At 39.7% G+C, this 20,961-nt stretch overlaps 4 protein-coding genes across 4 annotated transcripts; all 4 read left to right on the plus strand.

Moving 5' to 3' along the window:
- Window positions 1-5,034: 5,034 nt before the first annotated feature.
- LOC133727841 (uncharacterized) lies at window positions 5,035-6,036 on the plus strand. Its single transcript, XM_062155237.1, has 2 exons — window positions 5,035-5,294; window positions 5,383-6,036. Exons 1-2 carry the CDS (start codon window positions 5,077-5,079, stop codon window positions 5,984-5,986), a joined length of 822 nt encoding a protein of 273 aa, XP_062011221.1. The 5' UTR covers window positions 5,035-5,076; the 3' UTR covers window positions 5,987-6,036.
- Window positions 6,037-6,049: 13 nt separating this feature from the next.
- On the plus strand, window positions 6,050-6,932 carry LOC133731131 (receptor-like protein EIX2). Its single transcript, XM_062158579.1, has 2 exons — window positions 6,050-6,070; window positions 6,255-6,932. The coding sequence occupies exons 1-2, from the start codon at window positions 6,050-6,052 to the stop codon at window positions 6,876-6,878; spliced, it is 645 nt and encodes a 214-aa protein (XP_062014563.1). The 3' UTR covers window positions 6,879-6,932.
- Window positions 6,933-12,020: 5,088 nt separating this feature from the next.
- Window positions 12,021-12,853, plus strand: LOC133731132 (uncharacterized protein At4g02000-like). Its single transcript, XM_062158580.1, has 2 exons — window positions 12,021-12,731; window positions 12,836-12,853. The coding sequence occupies exons 1-2, from the start codon at window positions 12,021-12,023 to the stop codon at window positions 12,851-12,853; spliced, it is 729 nt and encodes a 242-aa protein (XP_062014564.1).
- A 2,362-nt stretch (window positions 12,854-15,215) lies between these two features.
- LOC133728765 (ABC transporter D family member 2, chloroplastic) lies at window positions 15,216-20,918 on the plus strand. Its single transcript, XM_062156200.1, has 10 exons — window positions 15,216-15,673; window positions 15,766-15,955; window positions 16,068-16,135; window positions 16,625-16,951; window positions 17,070-17,234; window positions 17,761-17,989; window positions 18,674-18,909; window positions 19,002-19,320; window positions 19,944-20,212; window positions 20,595-20,918. The coding sequence occupies exons 1-10, from the start codon at window positions 15,419-15,421 to the stop codon at window positions 20,778-20,780; spliced, it is 2,244 nt and encodes a 747-aa protein (XP_062012184.1). The 5' UTR covers window positions 15,216-15,418; the 3' UTR covers window positions 20,781-20,918.
- The last annotated feature ends 43 nt before the right edge of the window (window positions 20,919-20,961 follow it).

A 20,961-nucleotide genomic window follows, 5' to 3' on the forward strand; every position in this document is an offset into this window, starting at 1 on the left:
AGTGGGCAATGTTCATGCTGAAATTGGGTAAATGATCATTTCCCCTATTCATTACTCTCTTTCTAATCGCTAGATTAAAGGGAAATTAATTGGAGTATGAATTTAAACTCAAGGGCTATTGACTATAATTTGATGGTGGCATCTTGCCGTATGATCCAAATTTAGCAAATCGTCCCATTCGATAGTATTGCAGATTGGGTTGGCTTACAACCCATGCAGGGAGAGTGGGAGAGAGAGGGTGGGGGGCGGCTTATGCACACTGGTTTATGCTCATTCTCTGAAAATAGTCTAAAAATAGAAGAACTGCAATACTGAATTATTTTTTTCTTTTTCTTTTATAAGGAGTGAAAATTCATCCCAGCGTGAGTGAGTTCCATACTTTATTTAAAATAAAAGATTTTTTGTGAGGAGTTTGGTACCCTGCCTTACATTTTCATTTGAATATACGAAACGAGAATTTTTATTCTCACACCACCCCACGCACAACTACAACCGCACAAGTCAATGAGATTTGGATCTTTGACCTTCACAATATTGATTTTATTAACAAGTAACACGGCACGACTCACCAATTTATTTTGTTTTTGGATCGAGAAACTACAATTTTTATCGCCCAACAACTATTAGTTAACACATCATTTACCAATAATAAGTATAGTTTATCTAACCACTGCAAGTGACCTAGTGGTTCTTGCCTAGTTGGGTGTGCTCCCCAACCTAGGTTCGAACCCCGAAGCTGTCAAAGTGGCCAGACACTGTGCTGCAATGCATAGTTGGAGCATTTCACATGCGCCGAAGGGGTTTATCTTGGGCCTAGGAAGCCTTTGGGTTCCCCTTGACAAAGTCAAAAAAAAAAAGTATAGTTTATCTCACATTTCATTCGAGGTGAACAAAAGACAACTTATAAGAACAAATAGATTTAGCAACATATTAACAATCTCCTAATCAAGACAAAAAAAAAAAAAAGGATTAATTTCAATTTACCCCCTTGAGGTTTGGGGGGTGACATCCTCTATTCTCAATTTTGAATTTTTACCCCCCAACCTTTCCAATTTCAATCAACCGTGTCCAATTTCTCAGATTCCGTCCAAATTGGACGTTAACTCTGACGATCGGACCCACTTCAAGGGCTAAAATAGTCATTTCAAGACTAAAAAAATTTGAAGGACAAAAAAAAAAAACTCATTTCTTCTTCTTCCTTAGATCATCTTCTTCTTCTCTCTCTTATCTCCGATGGGCAGCCCCAAAGACCCACCTCCGATTCAGACTGTGACGTCAGCTGCTTTGTCACCGATCTCTTCGACCGTCGCGGCTCCTCCGTTTATCCCACCAGCGATCGCATTCTCGTCTTCGGTTCAGATCCGTCCCTCTCCATCAAAAACAAAGTACTCTGTGTCCAATTCCTCAACATCCACCACCTAAAATCACGTCCAATCAAAATTCCAAACCAAACCCACCTCCCAAAATCCACAAAAACCTGCTTGAAACTCCTCAAACTGCAGCACCAGAACACAATTCAATCACTACAAACCAAAGCAGAGCAAAACGCCCTGTTTGAACCCAAAATGACCATTTTGACCTGACAATGCGTGTCTTGGAGAAATTGAGCCAATATCAGTGGCTCAAGCTATATATTGTCGACAAATTCGAAATATATTATTTAGAGGCTAAATAAAGCCTACCCGCAGAATTATGGAAGATTATGCAAGATGCAAGAAAAGGCACGCCCATGCGAATATTCATACTCCATTCAATTAAGGAATATGGCATGCACGTGGGGAAGCATTCAGCTACATTTCATGGTGGCCAATAGGGAAAACCTATCATGATTCCATTAGTGGCCAATAGGGAAAACCTATCATGATTCCATTAGTGCTTAAGTGTTTAAACCACCATGATTCCATTAGTGTTTAAGTGTTTAAACCACCATGATTCCATTAGTGCTTAAGTGCTTAACCCATCATGATTTGTTTAAAGCCAACCACTATGGCTTGGTAGCCTATATATAGAGGCTACGACGAAGTAACACACACAATTCATCAACTAATCTCTACGACTACTCAAGTCTTCCCAGAGCAACCCCTCTCCTTCTCTTACCGGTGACCACACTCCAGTCCCAGAATCCTCAGGAGCCGACTGTCAGTGCCACCATACCCCTCTGTCAACGTGCTTCAGTCCTAGTCTCCTCGGGAGCCGACTGTAGCACCGCGACCACAACGGTTACGGAACCAGCCAAGCAAGGGTAACGCCCTCGCAAACCAGCCAAGCTAAAGTCACGCTTTAGCAAGTTTTCCCCACTTCCCAGTGATTTTCGCTCTGCTCGATCTACTACGTCGAGTATCGATTGTGTGATTTTGAAGAAGCTGAGCAAAAGTCCTCACCACGAGGCACAAAGAATCCTGCGACGAGGTTGGTGCTCTCCTCGTCCTCAATCGCTCGAAAGAAGTCAGGTCAAGGGACACCCCCAACGACCGTACCCGAACGGTGCTGGCACACCCGCGCAAGAAAAGGGACTGTTGACCAGCTGCAACAAAACTGGAGCCAAACATTTTGGCACGCTCAGTAATCCAAAGATTTTCTATCAATCCGCCATCGACCGAGATGACAACCGAGCAAGGAGGAAATCGACAGCCTGCTACTGAAGGCGAGAAAGTTCCCGCCGATGCGTCTAACATTATATGTGGCTCAATTGTTGTGGGCACTCCATTTCTTGCTTCATGCACTCCATGTGTGTATATGTATGAAATTGACTGAGATAAAGAGATTCACAGTTGACTGGTCCTCCTTTTAAGGATGAAGTCAAAGCTCTACAGAAAGTCAAAGCAAAGCCAAGAGGGGGCATATAGGCATATACTGTTTGAACCCAAAATAATAAGTGCTCCATAATCCTATTAAGTGCTCCATAATCTCATTAAGTGCTCCATCATGATTTGTTTAAGGCCAACCACTATGGCCTGGAAGCCTATATATAGAGACTACGACGAAGTAACAAGACAGACACATAATTCATCAAGAATCTCTACGACTACTCAAGTCTTTCCGGAGAACCCCTCTCTTTCTCTTACCGGTGATCACACTCTAGTCCTAGTCTCCTCAGGAGCTGACTGTAGTACCGCAACCACAACGGTTACGGAACCAGCCAAGCAAGGGTAACGCCCTCGCAAACCAGCCAAGCTAAAGTCACGCTTTAGCAAGTTGGGTATGGCTTCAGTCTCAAACTGAATTAACGGATCTGGAGCTTCGTAATACTTCAATCTCAGATTTCATACCAGAGGAATGGTTCTTGAAGATATCTTTCCAGCTCAGATATTTGGATTTATCTAACAACCAAATTCGTGGAAAGCTTCCATTTCACATGAACTCCCCGTCTTTGAGGTACATAGATTTGAGTCATAATCAATTTGAGGGCCCTCTCCCACATTGGTCTAGTGATGCTGCCAAATATCTCGATCTTCAAAGCAATTTATTTTCCGGGCCGATTCCCTCAAATTTTGATCAACTGTTGCCTAAATTGCAGGAATTGTATCTATCTGACAATCATCTGAATGGTAGTCTACCACCCTCTTTGTGCAACATGCCAAGTCTATATATCTTTATTTTAAGAAGCAATCACTTGTCTGGAGAATTTCCTCGAGCATGGAGTCTTTGGCGATATATAATGGTTGTAGATGTCTCAGACAACAATTTGTCTGGCAATTTCTCCAGTTCAATGGGTGTTCCGAGCTCACTAAGAATATTGAATCTGAGCAAAAACAATTTCGGGGGTCAAATTCCTTCTTCTCTATTCCAAAACTGCAGCCAGTTGAACAGAATTGATCTTGGAGGCAATAGATTTACTGGAAGCATACCTTTACAGACAAGATCAAATGTACCATATGAATTGTATATGCTACGATTGCGATCCAACTCTTTAAGCGGACATATCTGATCCCCAGTCGATTGTGCTCTCTTCGATCTCTTCATATCATAGACCTTGGCCACAACAACTTTTCTGGGACCATTCCCAAGTGTTTGTAAAATTTGACTGCTTTCGCCCATCGTAATGACGGTGATTAATTCTCTTTTTTGGGCGCTTATTTTGAGACGGCCAGCTTGACATTGAAGGGACAAGAACTCGAATATGACAGGACCTATGATGCATGGAAACGCCAAAATGGCCTCGTTTCCCGTTTCGGAACCGGAAACGGGTTGGAAACGCCCGGAAACGCTTATCCGGGTTAGGAAACGGTTTGGAAACGTACGTATCCAATGCGGAAACGCCAGCAAGTAAATAAATAGGAAACGTGGGGGTAATACTGACTTTTTACTCTGCAAAAATTGAAAAAAAAAAAAAAAAAACAATCAAAAGACCTAACCTCAGACGCGACCTCAGACCCTCAAACCTCTTCAGATCGAGATAGACGCGACCTCAAAACTCAGCTAGTCTTCAGATCGAGATCGTTTCGCCCAGTTCGGTTGGACGAAGCTTCTCTTCTGATCGTTTCGCCCTCTTCGTTTCTCTTCTGCTCGCCCGTTACCCTTCCTGTTCGGTCGTTCCTCTGCTCGGAATCTTTTCTGCTCAAGACTGCTTCAGGTATGTTTGTTCTGCTCTTCTTCTCATATTTGTTCTTCAATTTCTTCAATTTGGAGCTTGGAGCTGTGGAGCTTGTTCTGATATTGTTATGCGATGTGTGTATACTATGGATATTGTTATGCGATGTGTGTATACTATGAGCTATGGGCTAGTTCTGATAACGTTACACTGTATAGCAGCAACTATGGGCTACATAGTTCTTAATTTCTTATTGGTGTAACGTTGAGAATGGGGATTAGAAGCAATATTAGTTATATTGCTTTATTGTTTTGGCTGAGCTTATCTGCTAATTGGGTCTACAAGTCTAAATATTGGGTTCTTTACATATTGGTGTAACGTTGAGAATGGGGATTAGAATATAGTAATTGAAGTGTGTATTTTTCAGGAACTATGAGCAGCGGAGGAACACCTCCTATTAGTTCTAGTGCCGGGTCTGTTAACGCCAGTGCTAGTAGTGGGATGACATTGATTACATCATTTCTTTTACTGAGCCTATCTATGAGATGATCAGGAGAGCAGACACTGATAGACCTTCTCTTCATTTGGTGTATGAATGGTGGGATAGTATGATTGAGCAAGTGAAGAAAGCTATCTATAGGAAAGAAAGGAAGCAACCTCATCAAGAGTCTCCATTTTGGGATGCGGTGTATAAGGTTCTAATGGCTCGTTGGTCCAAGAGCAATACTTCTCTCAATTGCTTGGCACATTCATTGAATCCGAAGTAAGGATAACATTTGTTTCTCTTTTGCTTGTTTGATTAGTCTTTCATAAATTATAATGTGAATTAAACTTATTCTTATGTTATCTAGGTATTATAGTTCGGAATGGCTTAGTGAAGATACTAATCGTGTTGCTCCCCACAAAGATTTAGAGATTACAAGGGAGAGGAAAAATTGTATCCTTAGATACTTTGCCAATGAAGATGATCGAAGGAAAGTTAACATAGAATTTGCCAATTTTTCTATGTGCATGCAAGAGTTTGGAAGTGGAGATGCTATGAAGGATAGGTTTATTATGCAGCCTATAACATGGTGGGCTGTCCATGGAGCTTCGGCACCATCTCTCCAAGCCATAGCCTTCAAGGTTCTAGGTCAACCTTGTTCTTCTTCATGTTGTGAAAGAAATTGGAGTACTTACAATTTCATTCACTCTGTGAGGAGGAACAAGATAACACCACAAAGAGCGGAAGATTTGGTGTTTGTGCATACCAATCTTCGCATTTTAGCTAGAAGAAGCCCAAGTTATAATGAGAGTGCAACTCAAATGTGGGATGTTGGAGGTGATGAGTTTGATTCTTTGGAAGAGACTAATGTTGGAAGGCTTGAGATTGCTAACCTTTCACTTGATGAACCACAATTAGAGGGGGTTTTGTTTGAAGATGAAGACCTTGAGGATGTTGTCCAAGTTGAATGAAGTTGATGGTTGTTGACTTGTTATTAGTGGTGTTAACCTTTTATTTCAACCTTTGGATTGATAATGTTTGATTGTCATAAACTAGTAATTTCTAATTTATTTATGTTTCATATTTTTTTTTCTAATTATATATTATATATAATTATATATATATATTTAATTGGCGTTTCCTTCACGTTTCCGTTTCCTATTACATTTAAGATTTGCCGTTTCCACGTTTCCGATATTATCGTATCCGGAAACTCGTACCCGTTTCCGTGCTTCTTAGGACAGGACTCTGAATTTGGTGAATAGCATTGATTTCTCATCAAATAACTTAGAAGGTGTAATCCCTGAAGAAATAAGCAGCCTCAGACTCTTGGGAACGTTGAATTTGTCAAGAAATCAACTAACTGGAAACATTCCCTCAAAGATTGGAAACTTGCGGTGGCTGGAAACTCTTGATCTCTCACACAATCACCTCTCGGGGCAGATTCCTCAAAGTTTCTCTTCATTGACCTCTTTGGCTCACTTGAACTTGTCTTTCAACAACTTGTCTGGAAGAATTCCTTCAGGCAACCAACTTCAAACACTCAATGATTCATCCATTTACGAACACAATCCATCCTTGTGTGGGGTTCCTCTTTCAACTGTCTGCCCGGGAGATGGCGCACTCGCACCAGCTGACCTTGATGATGGTGATCATAATGATGATGATACTGATGAGAATGGGAAGTTTGGTATCTATGTTAGCGCTGTCCTCGGCTTCATCATAGGCTTCTGGAGTGTTTGTGGCACATTGGTTATGAAGAAATCATGGAGGTATGCCTATTTTCGATTCTTTGATAACATAAAGGAGAGGGCAGCATTAGCAATTGCATTGAGAGTGGCTCGTTGGCAAAGGAAGACTTGATTGGAAAGGAAAATTAAAGAATAAAATGCACCAAAGGTGGTTTATATGGAGCATTTGTGGCTTTCTAGACTGGGTACGTTGTTTCTCTTTTGGTTCAAGTGCTCTCCATGTGGCTGCCTTTGGAGCTGTTTGTAGCGGTGGTGAAGATGACGGCCAGTATTGTTGGGTTTGCTGGTGTCTTCATGTTTTTGTATTCTCTTTGTTGTTGTAAGCCATATATAAGTTTGGTATTGTCATGTAATCAGTAATTAAGCATGTATCATGTGTCAAATTATTCAAGCAACTTTGATGCTGAATAATACCTTGCTGAAAGTGTGTATCCACGTACGTTCGATGAATTTGAAACTTGTAAAAGGACTTGGAATATCAACTGATTTCAGTATTTAATCTTACGCAGTCAATCCATGAATTTTAATGTTATGCTTGAATTATTCCCAATTCCTTGTAAGAAAACCTTGGTATAATCAGATAGCCATTATGCATTCTCCCTATTTTTTTCTCTTCATTTTTTTTTTCCTTATTGATCAAATCCCTAAATTTAATATTTGGACCTCTGTTTCAATATTTTCACACCAAACTACCATTTTTACAGATTATCTTCTTCAGATCGATCTGGTTGGTCTCCTTACGTTCTTTAAGTAACTTATCAGTTCATGAGTTACAACTCGTTTGAATTCAATCCATCAAATTGTTGTTGCCCCAAACTAATAACATAAACCCAAACTGAACATTTGCATAAGACAAAACAAACTAGGATTCCCAATAATAAAGCATTCACTTAGGCAGTAGAATTCTTTGTACTTCTTCTTTTGAAGTACGAGGCCTTGGAAAATTGGGCTTATGTAGTCCACATACATGTATAATTGTTCTATACCTGAAGGATTAAAAGACAAAGTAACAAAGTTCTGGTTTCAACATCTTGGACGATATTCATTACTCTCTTTCTACATTTTTTTTAGTTGGAATGAACTCTCTTTCTACTAAATTAACGGGAAATTAATTGAAGTTTGAATTGAAACTCAAAGGCTGTTGACTATTTGATCTAGTATCTTGCAGTATGATCCAAATTTAGCGACTCGTCCCATTTGATAGTATTAATTGCAGATTGGATGGATTGGCTTACGAGGGAGAGGGAGAGGGAGAGAGAGAGAGACCCTGGGGGTTATCCACACTGGATTATGCTCATTCTCTAAAAATAGAAGAAACGCAATACTGAATTTATTTATTTTATAAGGAGTGGGAATTCAACCCTGCGTGACTGAGTTACATACTTTCTTTAAAAATAAATTTTTTTTGTGAGGAGTTTGGTAGCCTTCCTTACATTTTCATTTGTATATACGAAAAGACGATTTTTATCCTCACACCACCCCACTGCACAAGTCAGTGAGATTCGGATCTCTGACCTTGACACAAGGTCAGTCCTAAGGTTCTTGATGCCTAGGGCGATTTTTTTTTTTTTTTTTTTTTTGTGCCCAGGGCTGGTCCGAGATTTTTTTGTTGACGATACTAAGATTAATTCGACTATGAAAAGTTATGAATTAACAAGTTTTTAGAGTAATCAACATAATCACAAAAAACAAGCAACAAAACTTCTAATATCTAAAATTTCAAAATTAACCTAATACATATTTTGATCTATACCTCAACTTGCATAATGGAATGTCAAAAAATTTGTTTGCTCCACGTAGAAGAACAAAAACTAGAGACAAAAAAGGATTATTGGGAGATGAAAAGCAGATATGAGAAAGATGAAATTAAATGATAAGACCCGCCCCGAATTTCACCCTGAAATTCGAGGTGGGCCTGCGGGGGCCACCTTAGAAGAAATTCCACCAAAAATTTGGCAGAACTTCTCCTAAAAATGGACTACCCAAAACCTGTAGAAATACATTTACACTTCTAAGCAATCCATCCTTATTCTCCTGGAGCTATCCTGCTCCCCAAATCTCAACATCTCCCAACTTACATTATACAAATCTCAACTTAACAACATTAATTCCACAGTTATCAGAGCAATTCTAAAACAGAATGTGTAATAGAAAAAAAAGTAAAGAAGGTAAAGGATCGATAAATCCTACAATGCGGATGCAGTGACAACTATGCCTCAACTCCATGTACGCCCGACCTCGACTAATCTAACCTGCACACTGGGCATTTGAAACCGAAGGGCCCAGGGGGAAATGGAAAGTACATAAAAACGTTAGTGTGAGTGGACAAAAATAAGTAATTGTAACAAAGAAAATAAGGAAAGAATTTATACTTTCCCACAATTTGGGTTTGAAAATAAATAAAATTCCCGATGCATGCAAAGGTTACAAAACTTATTTCTTAACTTCGAAAACACAAAGTATAGAAAAAAAAAATCCAGCCCCGCTGGTTAAATAAACAAATAGAATGGGGAAGACGAACATCACCATACTGCAAAGGAGCCTCCCAGGCTCGGGTTGGGCCTCCCAGGCCCTATTCTCGACTTCGACCCACAGACACAAAGTAAGTGAGGAGGAGCCTCGACTGCAACTCACGTGAGGAGGAGAACAAGAAATAAAGTAACCCGAGTATGGAGAAGGAAAAGCATTCGAAAACCAGTAAATCCATAAAGCTTCCCCAAATCTCACATATAAAAATATACATATCAATGACGTGACCCCGCACGCCAAAACATTCTCGAAATCATAAACCAATATGCGAGACTTAATAAACAAGTATAATTTAGAAACATAACCAAAATAAATAAGAAAATAACTTCATCGAAATCCCATTTCGAAAATCTTTCCAAAATCTCAAATCAATTAATAGAAATATATTTAATTCCGGAAATCACCTCGGAAAATTACTTCATCGAAATTTAACATAAATCACAAATTCAAAATCGAGCATAACAACTTCAATTCGAAAATCCATGCCAATTGACATAGTAATAAAATATTTAAATCCGTTTAATATGCTCGATGAATTAAAACAATAATTTAGTCACTACTTCATTTCCCAAATCAAATCAAGACAAATCAATAATAATTTCCCGAAAGCAAAACATAATAACATGGAATTAAATTTCGGGAAAAACATTTGCATGCATCCTTATTTAAAAGCAAAGGTCCACTCACATTATTATTTTTGGCAACCACGCATATGAGTTCCTTCGTCGAGCAGTAGCTCGATACATCGCCCTGTACATAATTATAATTCGTGAATAACGATTCGGCAATTAAATACGATTCTAAAATCTTATCCTCCTAAATCAAACTTCCAATTTCTCTTCCAATTTAATCCAACTTCACCCCTAATACCAACTCAATAGTTTAAAGGTTCTAGGGCAGAACCGAGAGAAATCCGACGGTCAGATTCTCGTATAACAAGAATCGAAATCCTAAATTTCGGAAATTCATAATCGATTCAAAACTCCTTCAATCTTCACCAAACTTCATGTATAAATTCTACAACAATTATAGAATTTAATTAGCTAAAAATGGTAATTAAATTACTGCTCTACGCGCTGGCAACCTCCAAACCGGAGCCCCAAAATCCAGGTACAACATCATCTCAACATACTAAACACTTTTCTCAACTGTGATAAAGCCTGATTGTACCTTGAATTGCCGGAATTAGGCCGGAAAAGAAAACCCAGAATTTCATCAAACCCTAGAATCGGGTTTCCTTCGATTCTCACTCCACACCGTGAATTGGAGCTAGAAACTTGAGGGGAAATGTTCCATGACTCGAGGCGCTCCCATTGCACTTGGTTTTATCTGCTACAGTTTTCTTCAAGTCGTCGATTCCCACTTTTCCGGCCAAATCGCCGTGACCCACGGGTACTAGCGTGTAGAGGAGAAGGAGGCGCGCCGGTGATGACCTGCAACTCGTCCCCAGGTGGCCGGACGGCGGCGAAACTAAGGGAAGAAGGAGAGAGGCCGACGCGGGGGAGAAGAGAGAGGAAGAGAGAGAAATCGGGGTAGAGGGGTAGGTTACCCGAAATGGAAACTTACCCTGGTAACTTTCTATATATATAGAAAGTTACCGTGAATAGTAAAGTTAGTATTTTGGCTATAACTTTTGCATACAAACTCCGATTTTTACGTACCACACATATGCACGCGTTCGGTTTAACGTCCTCTACAACTTTCATGAAGAAAATTTTCTCAAATTTTGACCCGAACAAAAAGTCATATTTTAGGTCCCTCTAAAAGTACCGAAACGACAGTAAAAGTGAAGGTAAATGTCGTTTACCGTCCAAATGACTAGTAAATCAGTAAATTCAGGTTCGGGACATTATATTAAATGACAGATGATGCAAGTGAATTGAGGGATTTAATAATCATTGAAATCTCAAATTTAAAGAGAAATTTATTTGGAGAGAGTGAAAGACTGCTATAATGATGCTTAACTTTTTACAGTCGATGAGTCGAAGAGTCGAAGAAAAAGAAGAAAACACGCAGCTAGTATCATCTAGAATTCTGAAATAAAAGATTTTTTTTTCTTTTTACGTACCATAGCATATATTGCTATTTATATATAAATATATATATATATATATAACCTTATATTTAAAAAAAATTGTGCTTTACCTTCCCTTGGACCCTGGGTTGTTGCCAAGGCTGCCCTTAGACAAGGTCGAGCTGCCTTTACAATGTTAGTCCTATTAACAAGTAATGTTCTAAAAAACGCTAGGCGCTAGTCGGGCGGTGACCCGGGGACTAGCGCCTAGGGGCCTAGGCGGGGACTAGCGCCTAGGGGCCTAGGCGGGGACTAGGCGGTTTTTATTATCTTTTATTTTTTAATTATTTTATGGCATAAAATTAATAAATAATGAATTATTAATCACATAATAGCATGACTTATCCTAAATCTTATTAGATTAATTGATAATGCATAACTTATTCTGAACCTTATCAGATTCATTATCAATTATAGTTGCCAATCACTACATTACACGTCTACTCAAAGAAAAAAGAACAAAAAAAAAAAAAAAAGCCACGACAAACCGCTTCAACTATTGACTCATCTTCCTCGTCTATCTTCTTTCTCAACTGCTGCATCTCTATTTTCTCTCATCTGAATGAAGTTGGTACAGAGTTCCAGCATTGTTTGGCAGTGAAATTGGTTCCCGGCCGGGGTTTCCGTCGCGATGAGTTTATCTCTACTTTTATGAACCTTTGGAGGTTTGCAAAGGGTTTGGCAGTGAAATCACTTGATGACAATCTCTTCCTATTTCGTTTTCACTTTCTTGAAGATTTGAACTCTGTTCTTCAAAAGGAACCGTGGTCTTATGCTGGTAATTTGTTATTGATGGAGCGGGTTGTTTCTTCCACTTCAATTAGCAATGTCAAACTATCTCATGTTTCGCTCTGGGTTCATGTACATAAACTACCATGGCTTAAAATGACTGATCCGATGGCAAAGCTGATTGGAGATACCCTGGGAGTCTTCCTTGATGTTGATCGGGACAGAGATTTTGGTTGTATTGGAGGGACTATGAAGATCCGAGTAAGATGGGATGTATCTAGACCTCTTTGCCGGAAGACTGTGATCGAATTGGATGACACAGGGGATACAGAATTAGAATTCTCTTATGAGCGGGTTCCAGGCTTCTGTGCTTTTTGTGGATTGCTTACTCACTGGACGGCTAATTGTCCATGGCGCAGATACCATCCTCCAAATAAAGAAGATTTTCTGTTCCAGGAAGTTCTGAAGGCAAATCACCGTCAGACTGTGTCTCGTCGGTTTCCAAGAAGTATACCAGCAAGTGATTCTGTTAACCAATTGCCATCTCCATCAAAGTCTGATGTTGGTGACACTCACCTTCGGGAGACGGCACCGGCAAAGGTTACGGCGGTAGCCACGGAGACCATAGCTGCTGTAGACCGTTTTTCTTATTTGGTCAAGGATAGTTGTGCGGGCTCGGTTTACTTACAAAAACATACAAGCCCAAGCCCAAGTTATGTTGATCTGCATTTCGACAGGCCCATGCCTTTGTTTGATTCCAACATGTCAGGGGAAGACTCGTATCAACCTCTTCCAGAGGTGGTTGGGGAATCGGATCCACGATTTTCCTCTGGCAAAATGTCAACTGTTCCTTCAATTCCGCTTTCGGTTACCGGATCTGCTGCTATCGCTGGGTTGGTTACTATCCCATTACATTCCCCAACTGACCCTCCGCGAGTTACTCCACGAAAATCTCCTCCTAAAATTTCTGAACCGGCGGCAAAGCGGAGGTTTGGATCAAAGTCGGCAGTCCCTAATGCAGAGGAAGGTGTGGTCCAATTTGCTCGTACTAGAAGGCGTGGGAAGCAGTTGAGTATTTCTTCGAAGGAGAATCCAGATTCTCAGGTTGGGCATTCTTGCCCACCTACTCTGTGATGAAGATTTTCAGTTGGAATGTCCGGGGTCTAGCACGATCCCGGGCACGACGGGCCCTTGGAACCTTTCTAAGGGCTCATAAACCAGACTTCTTGTTCCTCATGGAGACTCAGTTGGAAGAAGAACAAATGGAGCATTCAGATCTTTGCAAGCTATAAGATACAAATTTTGATAGACTTCAACTCAATTGTGGAGATGATTTCGATCAGATCAAGAGGAAGGAATTATGGTACCATCAATGAATTCCGTCAATTTGGATATGCAGATCTTCTTCGTCTGTCGGAAACCAGATGGTTTAGGCTCCTCAACCCCAGATGCCGACGGTGGAAGTGGTGTATGGCTCTCAAGCGGTTACTTTGGCACCAACCGCTGATGCGAAAATGTCGTTTCGGGTTAAAGACAGTTGTGGGAGCCCATTTTTTATGAAATGTAGTTCGGACTGGTGGATGTCCCTGTACTCTCTTCTTACTCTGTCCCCACAATTGTTCCTTCTCCACTGGTTCCGACACTGGTGATTGATCCAATCCGCTGTTCAAGTCGCCCAGGCACTTTGGACGAGGTTTCAGAGGTCTTTAAGGAGGCTATTCCCAATTCCAAGCGTTGCAAAGGAGTTTTCAAACAATCAAACATGCAAGAGCAGTAATGGGTGTCCTTTGGAAACAACCAACTTGTTTTCCCCTCCCCCGTTCTCTCCCATTTTTGGGAGACAGGTCTGGGTCTTCCCAGACAGTGCAGTTTTGTGTGGTGTATTTTGTTTTGTATGGGTGGTACTCTTTCCTCGGTTTGGAGTTTTTCCCACTGGGTTTTATCCAAGCAAGGTTTTAACGAGGCTACCACTGTTTATGTTCTTCAACCAAAGAACTTCTAGATTAGGTTCAAGAGAAGAAGTGAAGACATTTTTCCACTTCTTCCATTTTATGGTTATAAGTATTTTCTTGTGAAAGTTACAGGCAGCGCAGCTAGTTAGTAGCGATGACGCTTTTGTTTCCTGACTTTCATATTAGGTTGTGGATTGTCATTTTGACTTTCCGGTACTTATATCCTGTACTTGTATCTCGATTGCGTTTAGCAGTTTAATGCAATGCATTACCTTCTCTCAAAAAAAAAAATCTTCTACATGACTGCTCCTCTCTCTCTCTCTTCTTTTCTTTCAAATTGAGAGAGATGGACTTATGATTTAATCAGAGTCAAGCTGTCAAGGAGAGCAAGGCTGGATCTGATTGAGGAGATACAGATGACGAGTCAGCCGTCCGTCACGGCGTCACCGTCAAGGAGAGCAAAGGTGTCCACGCCTTAACAGTCAAGGAGAGAGGCTGAGAGGGAGAGAACCCGTGCGACCTTGTCGGAGGAGAGAGAGAGGAGAGACGGCGACTACAGAGAGGAGAGATGACGACGAAAAAAAAAAAAAAAAAAGACAGAAAGCGCCTAGGCGCCGACCGCCCAGCACCGCCCAACGCCGCCCAGCCCCGCCTAGACCGCCTAGGCGGCCGACTTTATTCCCAGCGCCCAGCTCGCTCGACTAGGGGAGAATCTGAACGGGTTAGCTGCGCCTAGCGCCTAGGCGGGCGAACCATGTTAACAAGTAACATGGCACGACTCACCATTTGTTTTTGTTTTAGGAGAAACTGCAATTTTTATCTTCACCCCATCCATCTCAAAAATTAACGTGTCACATGTGCTTTTAGAAAATTTTTATGGTCCAACAACTGTTAATTAAAACATCATTTATTAATAATAAGAAATTGATTAGTATGGTTTATCTCACATTCCATTCAAGGCGAACAAAAGACAACTTATAAGAATAAATAGGTTTAGCAACATATTAACCATCTCCGAATCAAGACGAAAAAAAGTACTTAGAAGGATATTAGGATCATCATGTGAAATTGTTGCCAAATTTAACAATAAATTGCCCAAAGTCCACACCATAAAATATTGGTAAATCAAAATTTGGGCTGTGATGAATAAAAGTTAAGACACTGTTGCGTGGCATTATGGGGATCATCCGTGAAGGATTATCCACATACTTTGTTCCTGCAAACTCGATAACAAAATCCAACACTGAACCATTAGCATGGCGGCGCATCCTCCATAGCAATTCAGATAACCCCGTTTGAAATGGAAGTACCAAAAATATGATCAGTAGAAAATAAAACCAACTTTGAAGAAACGAACATAAAAAAGAAATGATAATACAGGCTCAAAGTCACTGTGTCTCACTCTGCTTGGCTCATGGCTACTCCACCCACCACTCCCATCCTCACTTCACACTAGTTCTGGCACCACCCAGGTTTCCATCACTGCCCACAATGCCCACCACTACTCGCAACCGAAACTCCCTCAGAAGAACAAGAAGAAGAAACGACGCCGCTTCATGGCGTCGTTCTGCTGCGGCGTCTGACTCTATACCGCCACCACCCGATCCTCCGACCCCGGAAAAGGTCCGTTCTTTATTTGATTGTATTCTCTAAAAGTTGGTTCGGTGATTCTGACTAGTTAGTAAGATTCTTGTTTGGTTGAATCTGGGTGGCAGCAAAGAGAGGGTTCGGATTTGCAGACGCTGCTCCGGAGATTCTGGAAGGTGGCGGCGCCGTACTGGTCCTCCGACGACAAAGTCCAGGCCAGGATGCAGCTGGGAGGAGTCTTCCTTCTCACTCTCGCCACCACCGGAATCAGCGTCGGCTTCAATTTTCTGGGCCGGGACTTCTACAATGCCCTTGCCAGTCAGTTCTCCTCTCTCTCTCTCTCTAGTTTTGTTTAGTGCTGTGAATTGTGATGAAGTTGGAAACTTTACTGATTTTTTGTGGTGAAACTTTGGATGGTGATGATGTGAAGATAAGGACCAGGAGCAATTCACGAAGCAACTGCTTTACTACCTGGGTGCCTTTGCTGGTGGAATTCCGGTGAGCACCAATCGCTGCTCTTTCGCTTAATTAGGTATCAATCCCTCTGCTTTCTTTGTTTTGCTTATACTTCATTCCTCAGTAATCACAAAATCAGAACCGACTCAGTAAGGGAAACAAAAACACACGAAACTAATAGTAATAGTGATAGTGCATAAATGCAGCAATATCTTCAGTTAGGATTAGCTTACTGCTGATCACTAGAGCGTAATTCAACTAGCTTTTCCATGTTCAGAACAATATTTTCTATGTAGTAAAGAAGGCATCATTTTTATTATTATATTTGTCTTGCAGTTATAGATATACTAGATGTATATCACCTTTTTGGGAATCATTGTCAACTGAGTTTGCAATTTGATTGATTTCAGCCGCTACTTTAGGGTTCAAGTGCTTATCGTCTATGTCTGATGCTTTCCTTTTTGACGTTCTGTTAAACTGTGATCTTGTCTTATTGATGCATTTGTTCCCTATTTACAATATTCTCTGCAGATTTTTGTGTTGCGGGATTATGCAAGAGAAACTCTTTCTTTGAGGTGGAGATCTTGGATGACGCGTTATTACATTGACCGTTACCTGAGCAACCAAACATTTTACAGAATTCAATCCCAATCAATCATTGATAATCCAGATCAGCGAATTGTTGATGATCTAAGTTCTTTCACGGGGACAGCCCTGTCATTCTCTTTAACACTCTTCAATGCTGTGATAGATCTCATATCATTCAGTAACATCTTATTTGGTATCTATCCTCCGCTGTTTGTTGTTCTTCTAGTATATTCGATTGGTGGAACAGTGATCAGTGTCTTTATTGGAAGGGTAAGTTATCTGTAACTCATTTAGCAAAAATTTGTTTCCATCATTATGCAATGGTATCTCTGGCAATAAGGAATGATGCCAACTTGATTCGATGAAACTATGTTATCTTTGTTCTCAGGGTTTGGTGACATTAAACTTCCTGCAAGAGAAAAAGGAAGCAGATTTTCGTTATGGACTTGTGCGCGTTCGAGAAAATGCTGAATCAATAGCTTTCTATAGTGGTGAAGACAATGAAATGCAACTTTTGCTGCAACGCTTCAAAAGTGCTTTTGAGAATCTAACTGTATGAAAAGTTTTAAACTTCTTCTTGTTTCACTTTACTTTGCATGCAGTCTATGCCTTTACATTGAGAACTTTTTTTCTCCGACTCCTGAAATTTAGTTGATGCAATCATTTGTATATTTGAGTAGTTATTTTAAACTGCAAGATTTTTTTCTTTTTCTTTTTTCCGTTTTTCTGTTTTTGTAATAATACTGTATGCTGGTCATTCCCTGTTGCAGTTTCCTGGATAAAAGAATTATTGATGCTACATTTGATATCCACACAGAGTCTTTATTTTATTTTGTCTCTTATATGATTCTTTGTCTCAAGTCAAAATTTGATTCACAAAATAACCGTACCTATGTCCATCTACTTCTGAACACATCGAAAAGTACGTGATCAGCTGTGGTTAATTGCAGCATTTTTTTCTGCCATGATCTTTTATTTCCATCAAGTAGTTTTACTGATGTAAAAGTTTCTGCACGTAGATTTGTTATGTTGTCCATGTTAGATGTGTATTAACCTCATATTCCTACGTTACCTTGCAGCAATTGTTGATAGCTTCAAGAAATCTTGAGTTTTTCACCAGTGGATACCGCTATCTTATTCAAATTCTTCCTGCTGCTGTCGTTGCTCCTATGTACTTCTCTGGGAAAATTGAGTTTGGTGTCATTAATCAGTCAGTATCTGCTTTTAATCATATCCTGGGGGACTTCTCCCTTATCGTGTACCAATTTCAGTCTATAAGCGCATTTTCAGCAGTAATTGATCGACTTGGTACAGTCTCTGTATCCTTTTCTCCTCCTCTGCTGTAGCTTTGTTGTGTTGTATATCTCAGAAGTCTGTCCAGATTGAACATTATCAGGAAGCTGGCTAATTTTGTTAATGCACCAATAGGTCTTAAAATACAATTCAATTGATATAAACTTTTTACAATGAATATTAGATGAGTCCTCAGATTCCAAGAAAGAGACTGACAAGAGTTGAAAAGACAGTCTTTGTTATTATTCACTTTCTTTTCTTTCTTTCCCTGTCCTGGATTCATTCAGACATTAGACGCAGACACCACTTACTTTTCACCATTTCTTAATTTTTAGTTCATCTGAAACAATCTTCCATAATATTTTTATTAATCAGTAATGTAAAACTAGATTATATTTGATCTTTTTAGTATCTTCCACCCAGTTTCTCTACTCAGATGTAGCCTTTATGTTGCATCTAACACTAGAAGTCCTAAAACTATACTCATTAAGTTAATTAGATTTGTTCCATCTTATACATATTCCCTGAAATTTTTTTTTTTTTTTTTTTCTGTCTAACCTATTATTCTCCCTCAGAAATTTACTTATGAATTGCAATATTGTTTTTCACTGCAATGCAAACTGTACTGGTTCTACATAAGATCTGTTTAGTGTTTTTGTACTCAACTTTTTACCACCTAATAATATTCAACACATGCAGGTGAATTTGATGATTATTTGGATATTTGCTCTCAACGCCATTCTGACCCTGCAGAAGGGATAAGTCTTACATATAGTAATGTTAAAACTTTAGCTGAACTGGAGCCAAATGGATCCATACCCATAGATAAGCAACAAAAGCTACTGGATGTAGAGAATTTGACTGTGAAAACACCAAGTAACACTACACTGGTCAGGGATTTGTCATTGATAATCAACAACAACGAGAATCTATTGGTTAGTGTGTCCATTTTATGGTAAAATTTTCCATCAATTCACTAGATAAAATGATGATCTAGTAGAAGCTGAACGTGTGAACGTATTAACAGGTGACCGGACCTAGCGGGAGTGGTAAGACTTCTTTGTTAAGAACTTTGGCTGGTCTTTGGAGTGCTGGAAAAGGAAAAATCACATTCTATGTGGAAGATGAAGAAGAGCTTCTACCATCCAATTCTCCAGGTGTAGTTCCTCTCGATACTGCTAATGATAAATCTGGGGAACTTGAAAGACCCTCAAATAGGAATTATAAGGGCATATTTTTCCTTCCTCAAAGACCGTATATGGTTCTGGGAACACTTCGTCAGCAATTGCTGTATCCTACATGGGCTAATGATGAGGCTTCCACATTAGACGCTACTAAACCAACTGGTATGTACTTACATACTTCTGCCATGTGTATAAATTGTGTTTCAAGTTTCAATGAAACTTAAATTGCTTTTCAGATTAAAATCTTGATAAGTACTGCATATGAATGATCTATAGAGAATGCATGTGGTCAGTTGTCTTGTAGTTCTGAAGCCAGTGGCTTGATTTGGCGTTAAATCTCTGATAAATAGTTTAATACATCTTCTTCATCTGGCTTTATTTTACTTATTGAATTCCCCCAGTGAACACTGAATGTTGAAGAGCCTGCCTATTGTCTCTTGTAAAGTGACTAGCTCCAACACTAGTCTATCAAAGTATATATCTTACAAGCCTAACAGTATATAGGAAATTTTAAGAGAATAGGAGACCCACATGCAGGTTTACCACTGATTAATTAACATATGATGTAAGACTTAATATCATTGAAGCTCTTATTATCTAGAAAAACAAAATAACCATTAGGTTGGGATAGTAAGTAGCATATTATTGATTATGTAAATAATCCTGAGTTATATTGGGTCGAGATTTTAGTTTCTCGTTCTCTATGTGGGTTTTTAATTTTACTTTGATCTCCTATATCCTGGTATAATCAGCTAAATTGATTGTGTGATGAATTTATCTTGCAGGTTCTCTGCCTTTCTTGTTGCAGGCCCCAAACTCACAGCATAAGAGTGCAAAGCCTAAACCCACAACGGAGGATATGATACAGGTTTTGGAGGATGTCCGGCTTGGCTATATATTATCCCGATTCAGTAATTTGGATTGTACTTATGAATGGTCTAGTGTCCTCTCCCTTGGAGAGCAGCAACGCCTTGCTTTTGCACGACTGTTGCTTTCGAAACCAAAGTTGGTTCTTTTAGATGAATCTACCAGTGCTTTAGACGAAGCCAACGAGGTATGCATTTTGCTAGCAGTTATCTTATCCTTTAAATTGATGATGCAAGTTTCATAAGTAATCGAGGATAAGTTTCAGCTAAAGCACTTCAAATGTTTTACCAAGCTATTTCTAAATAGACTTTCAGGATCCATTTATGTCTTTCTAGTCATTTACTCCTTTTCACATGTTATCTGACTTTTGGTCAAGAGTACCTCCAGAAATAGGAACGTTTACACATTGGACGCCATAGTAGGAGCCAAGTATATTCTACAAGTACAATTTGTTAGATGTGTTATGTATTCAAACTCCAGAAAAGAATAACCAAATCTGTACATTACTAAAGCATAGAGCAAATGCCTTTCTTTCAAGTTTTAGAAAATATTTTGCTTCCTGTTTGCAGGCTCATCTATACAAGCAGATAGAAAAAGCAGGCATCACCTATATTAGCATTGGCCACCGGCGGACTCTATATCAGTACCACAACAAGAACTTGCGTATATCCACAGTCGATCCGACCAATGCCCAACAGAATTGGCTCATTGAACCCATCAATCAAGACAATTTGTATAATCTGTCAAATCTATAGTTATAGCTGCTTTTACATTGACCTGGCTTACTCTAGGTCACTTGTTTTTTGTTGCAGAATGTTAACACCCTATTTTGGAATGTAATTCAGAACAGCATGTAATAATATCCCTGTTAGATGGCCTTTCTTCGCACTGTTTATCAGTAACATTAATGTCAATTTTTCTTTTAGGGAAATGAAG

This window comes from Rosa rugosa, chromosome 2, assembly GCF_958449725.1.
Source record: "Rosa rugosa chromosome 2, drRosRugo1.1, whole genome shotgun sequence".
Classification (NCBI taxonomy): Eukaryota; Viridiplantae; Streptophyta; class Magnoliopsida; order Rosales; family Rosaceae; genus Rosa; species Rosa rugosa.

Coding starts and splice junctions, on each gene's coding strand:
- LOC133731131 (XM_062158579.1), top strand. CDS start 6,050: ATGTTTGATTGTCATAAACTA. Junction 6,071..6,254: donor TGTTTGATTGTCATAAACTA/GTAATTTCTAAT, acceptor CGTGCTTCTTAG/GACAGGACTCTGAATTTGGT.
- LOC133728765 (XM_062156200.1), top strand. CDS start 15,419: ATGATAATACAGGCTCAAAGTCACTGTGTCTCACTCTGCTTGGCTCAT. Junction 15,956..16,067: donor CTTCTACAATGCCCTTGCCA/GTCAGTTCTCCT, acceptor GATGATGTGAAG/ATAAGGACCAGGAGCAATTC. Junction 20,213..20,594: donor CTTTAGACGAAGCCAACGAG/GTATGCATTTTG, acceptor TCCTGTTTGCAG/GCTCATCTATACAAGCAGAT.
- LOC133731132 (XM_062158580.1), top strand. CDS start 12,021: ATGAACCTTTGGAGGTTTGCAAAGGGTTTGGCAGTGAAATCACTTGAT.
- LOC133727841 (XM_062155237.1), top strand. CDS start 5,077: ATGATCAGGAGAGCAGACACTGATAGACCTTCTCTTCATTTGGTGTAT. Junction 5,295..5,382: donor GCACATTCATTGAATCCGAA/GTAAGGATAACA, acceptor TATGTTATCTAG/GTATTATAGTTCGGAATGGC.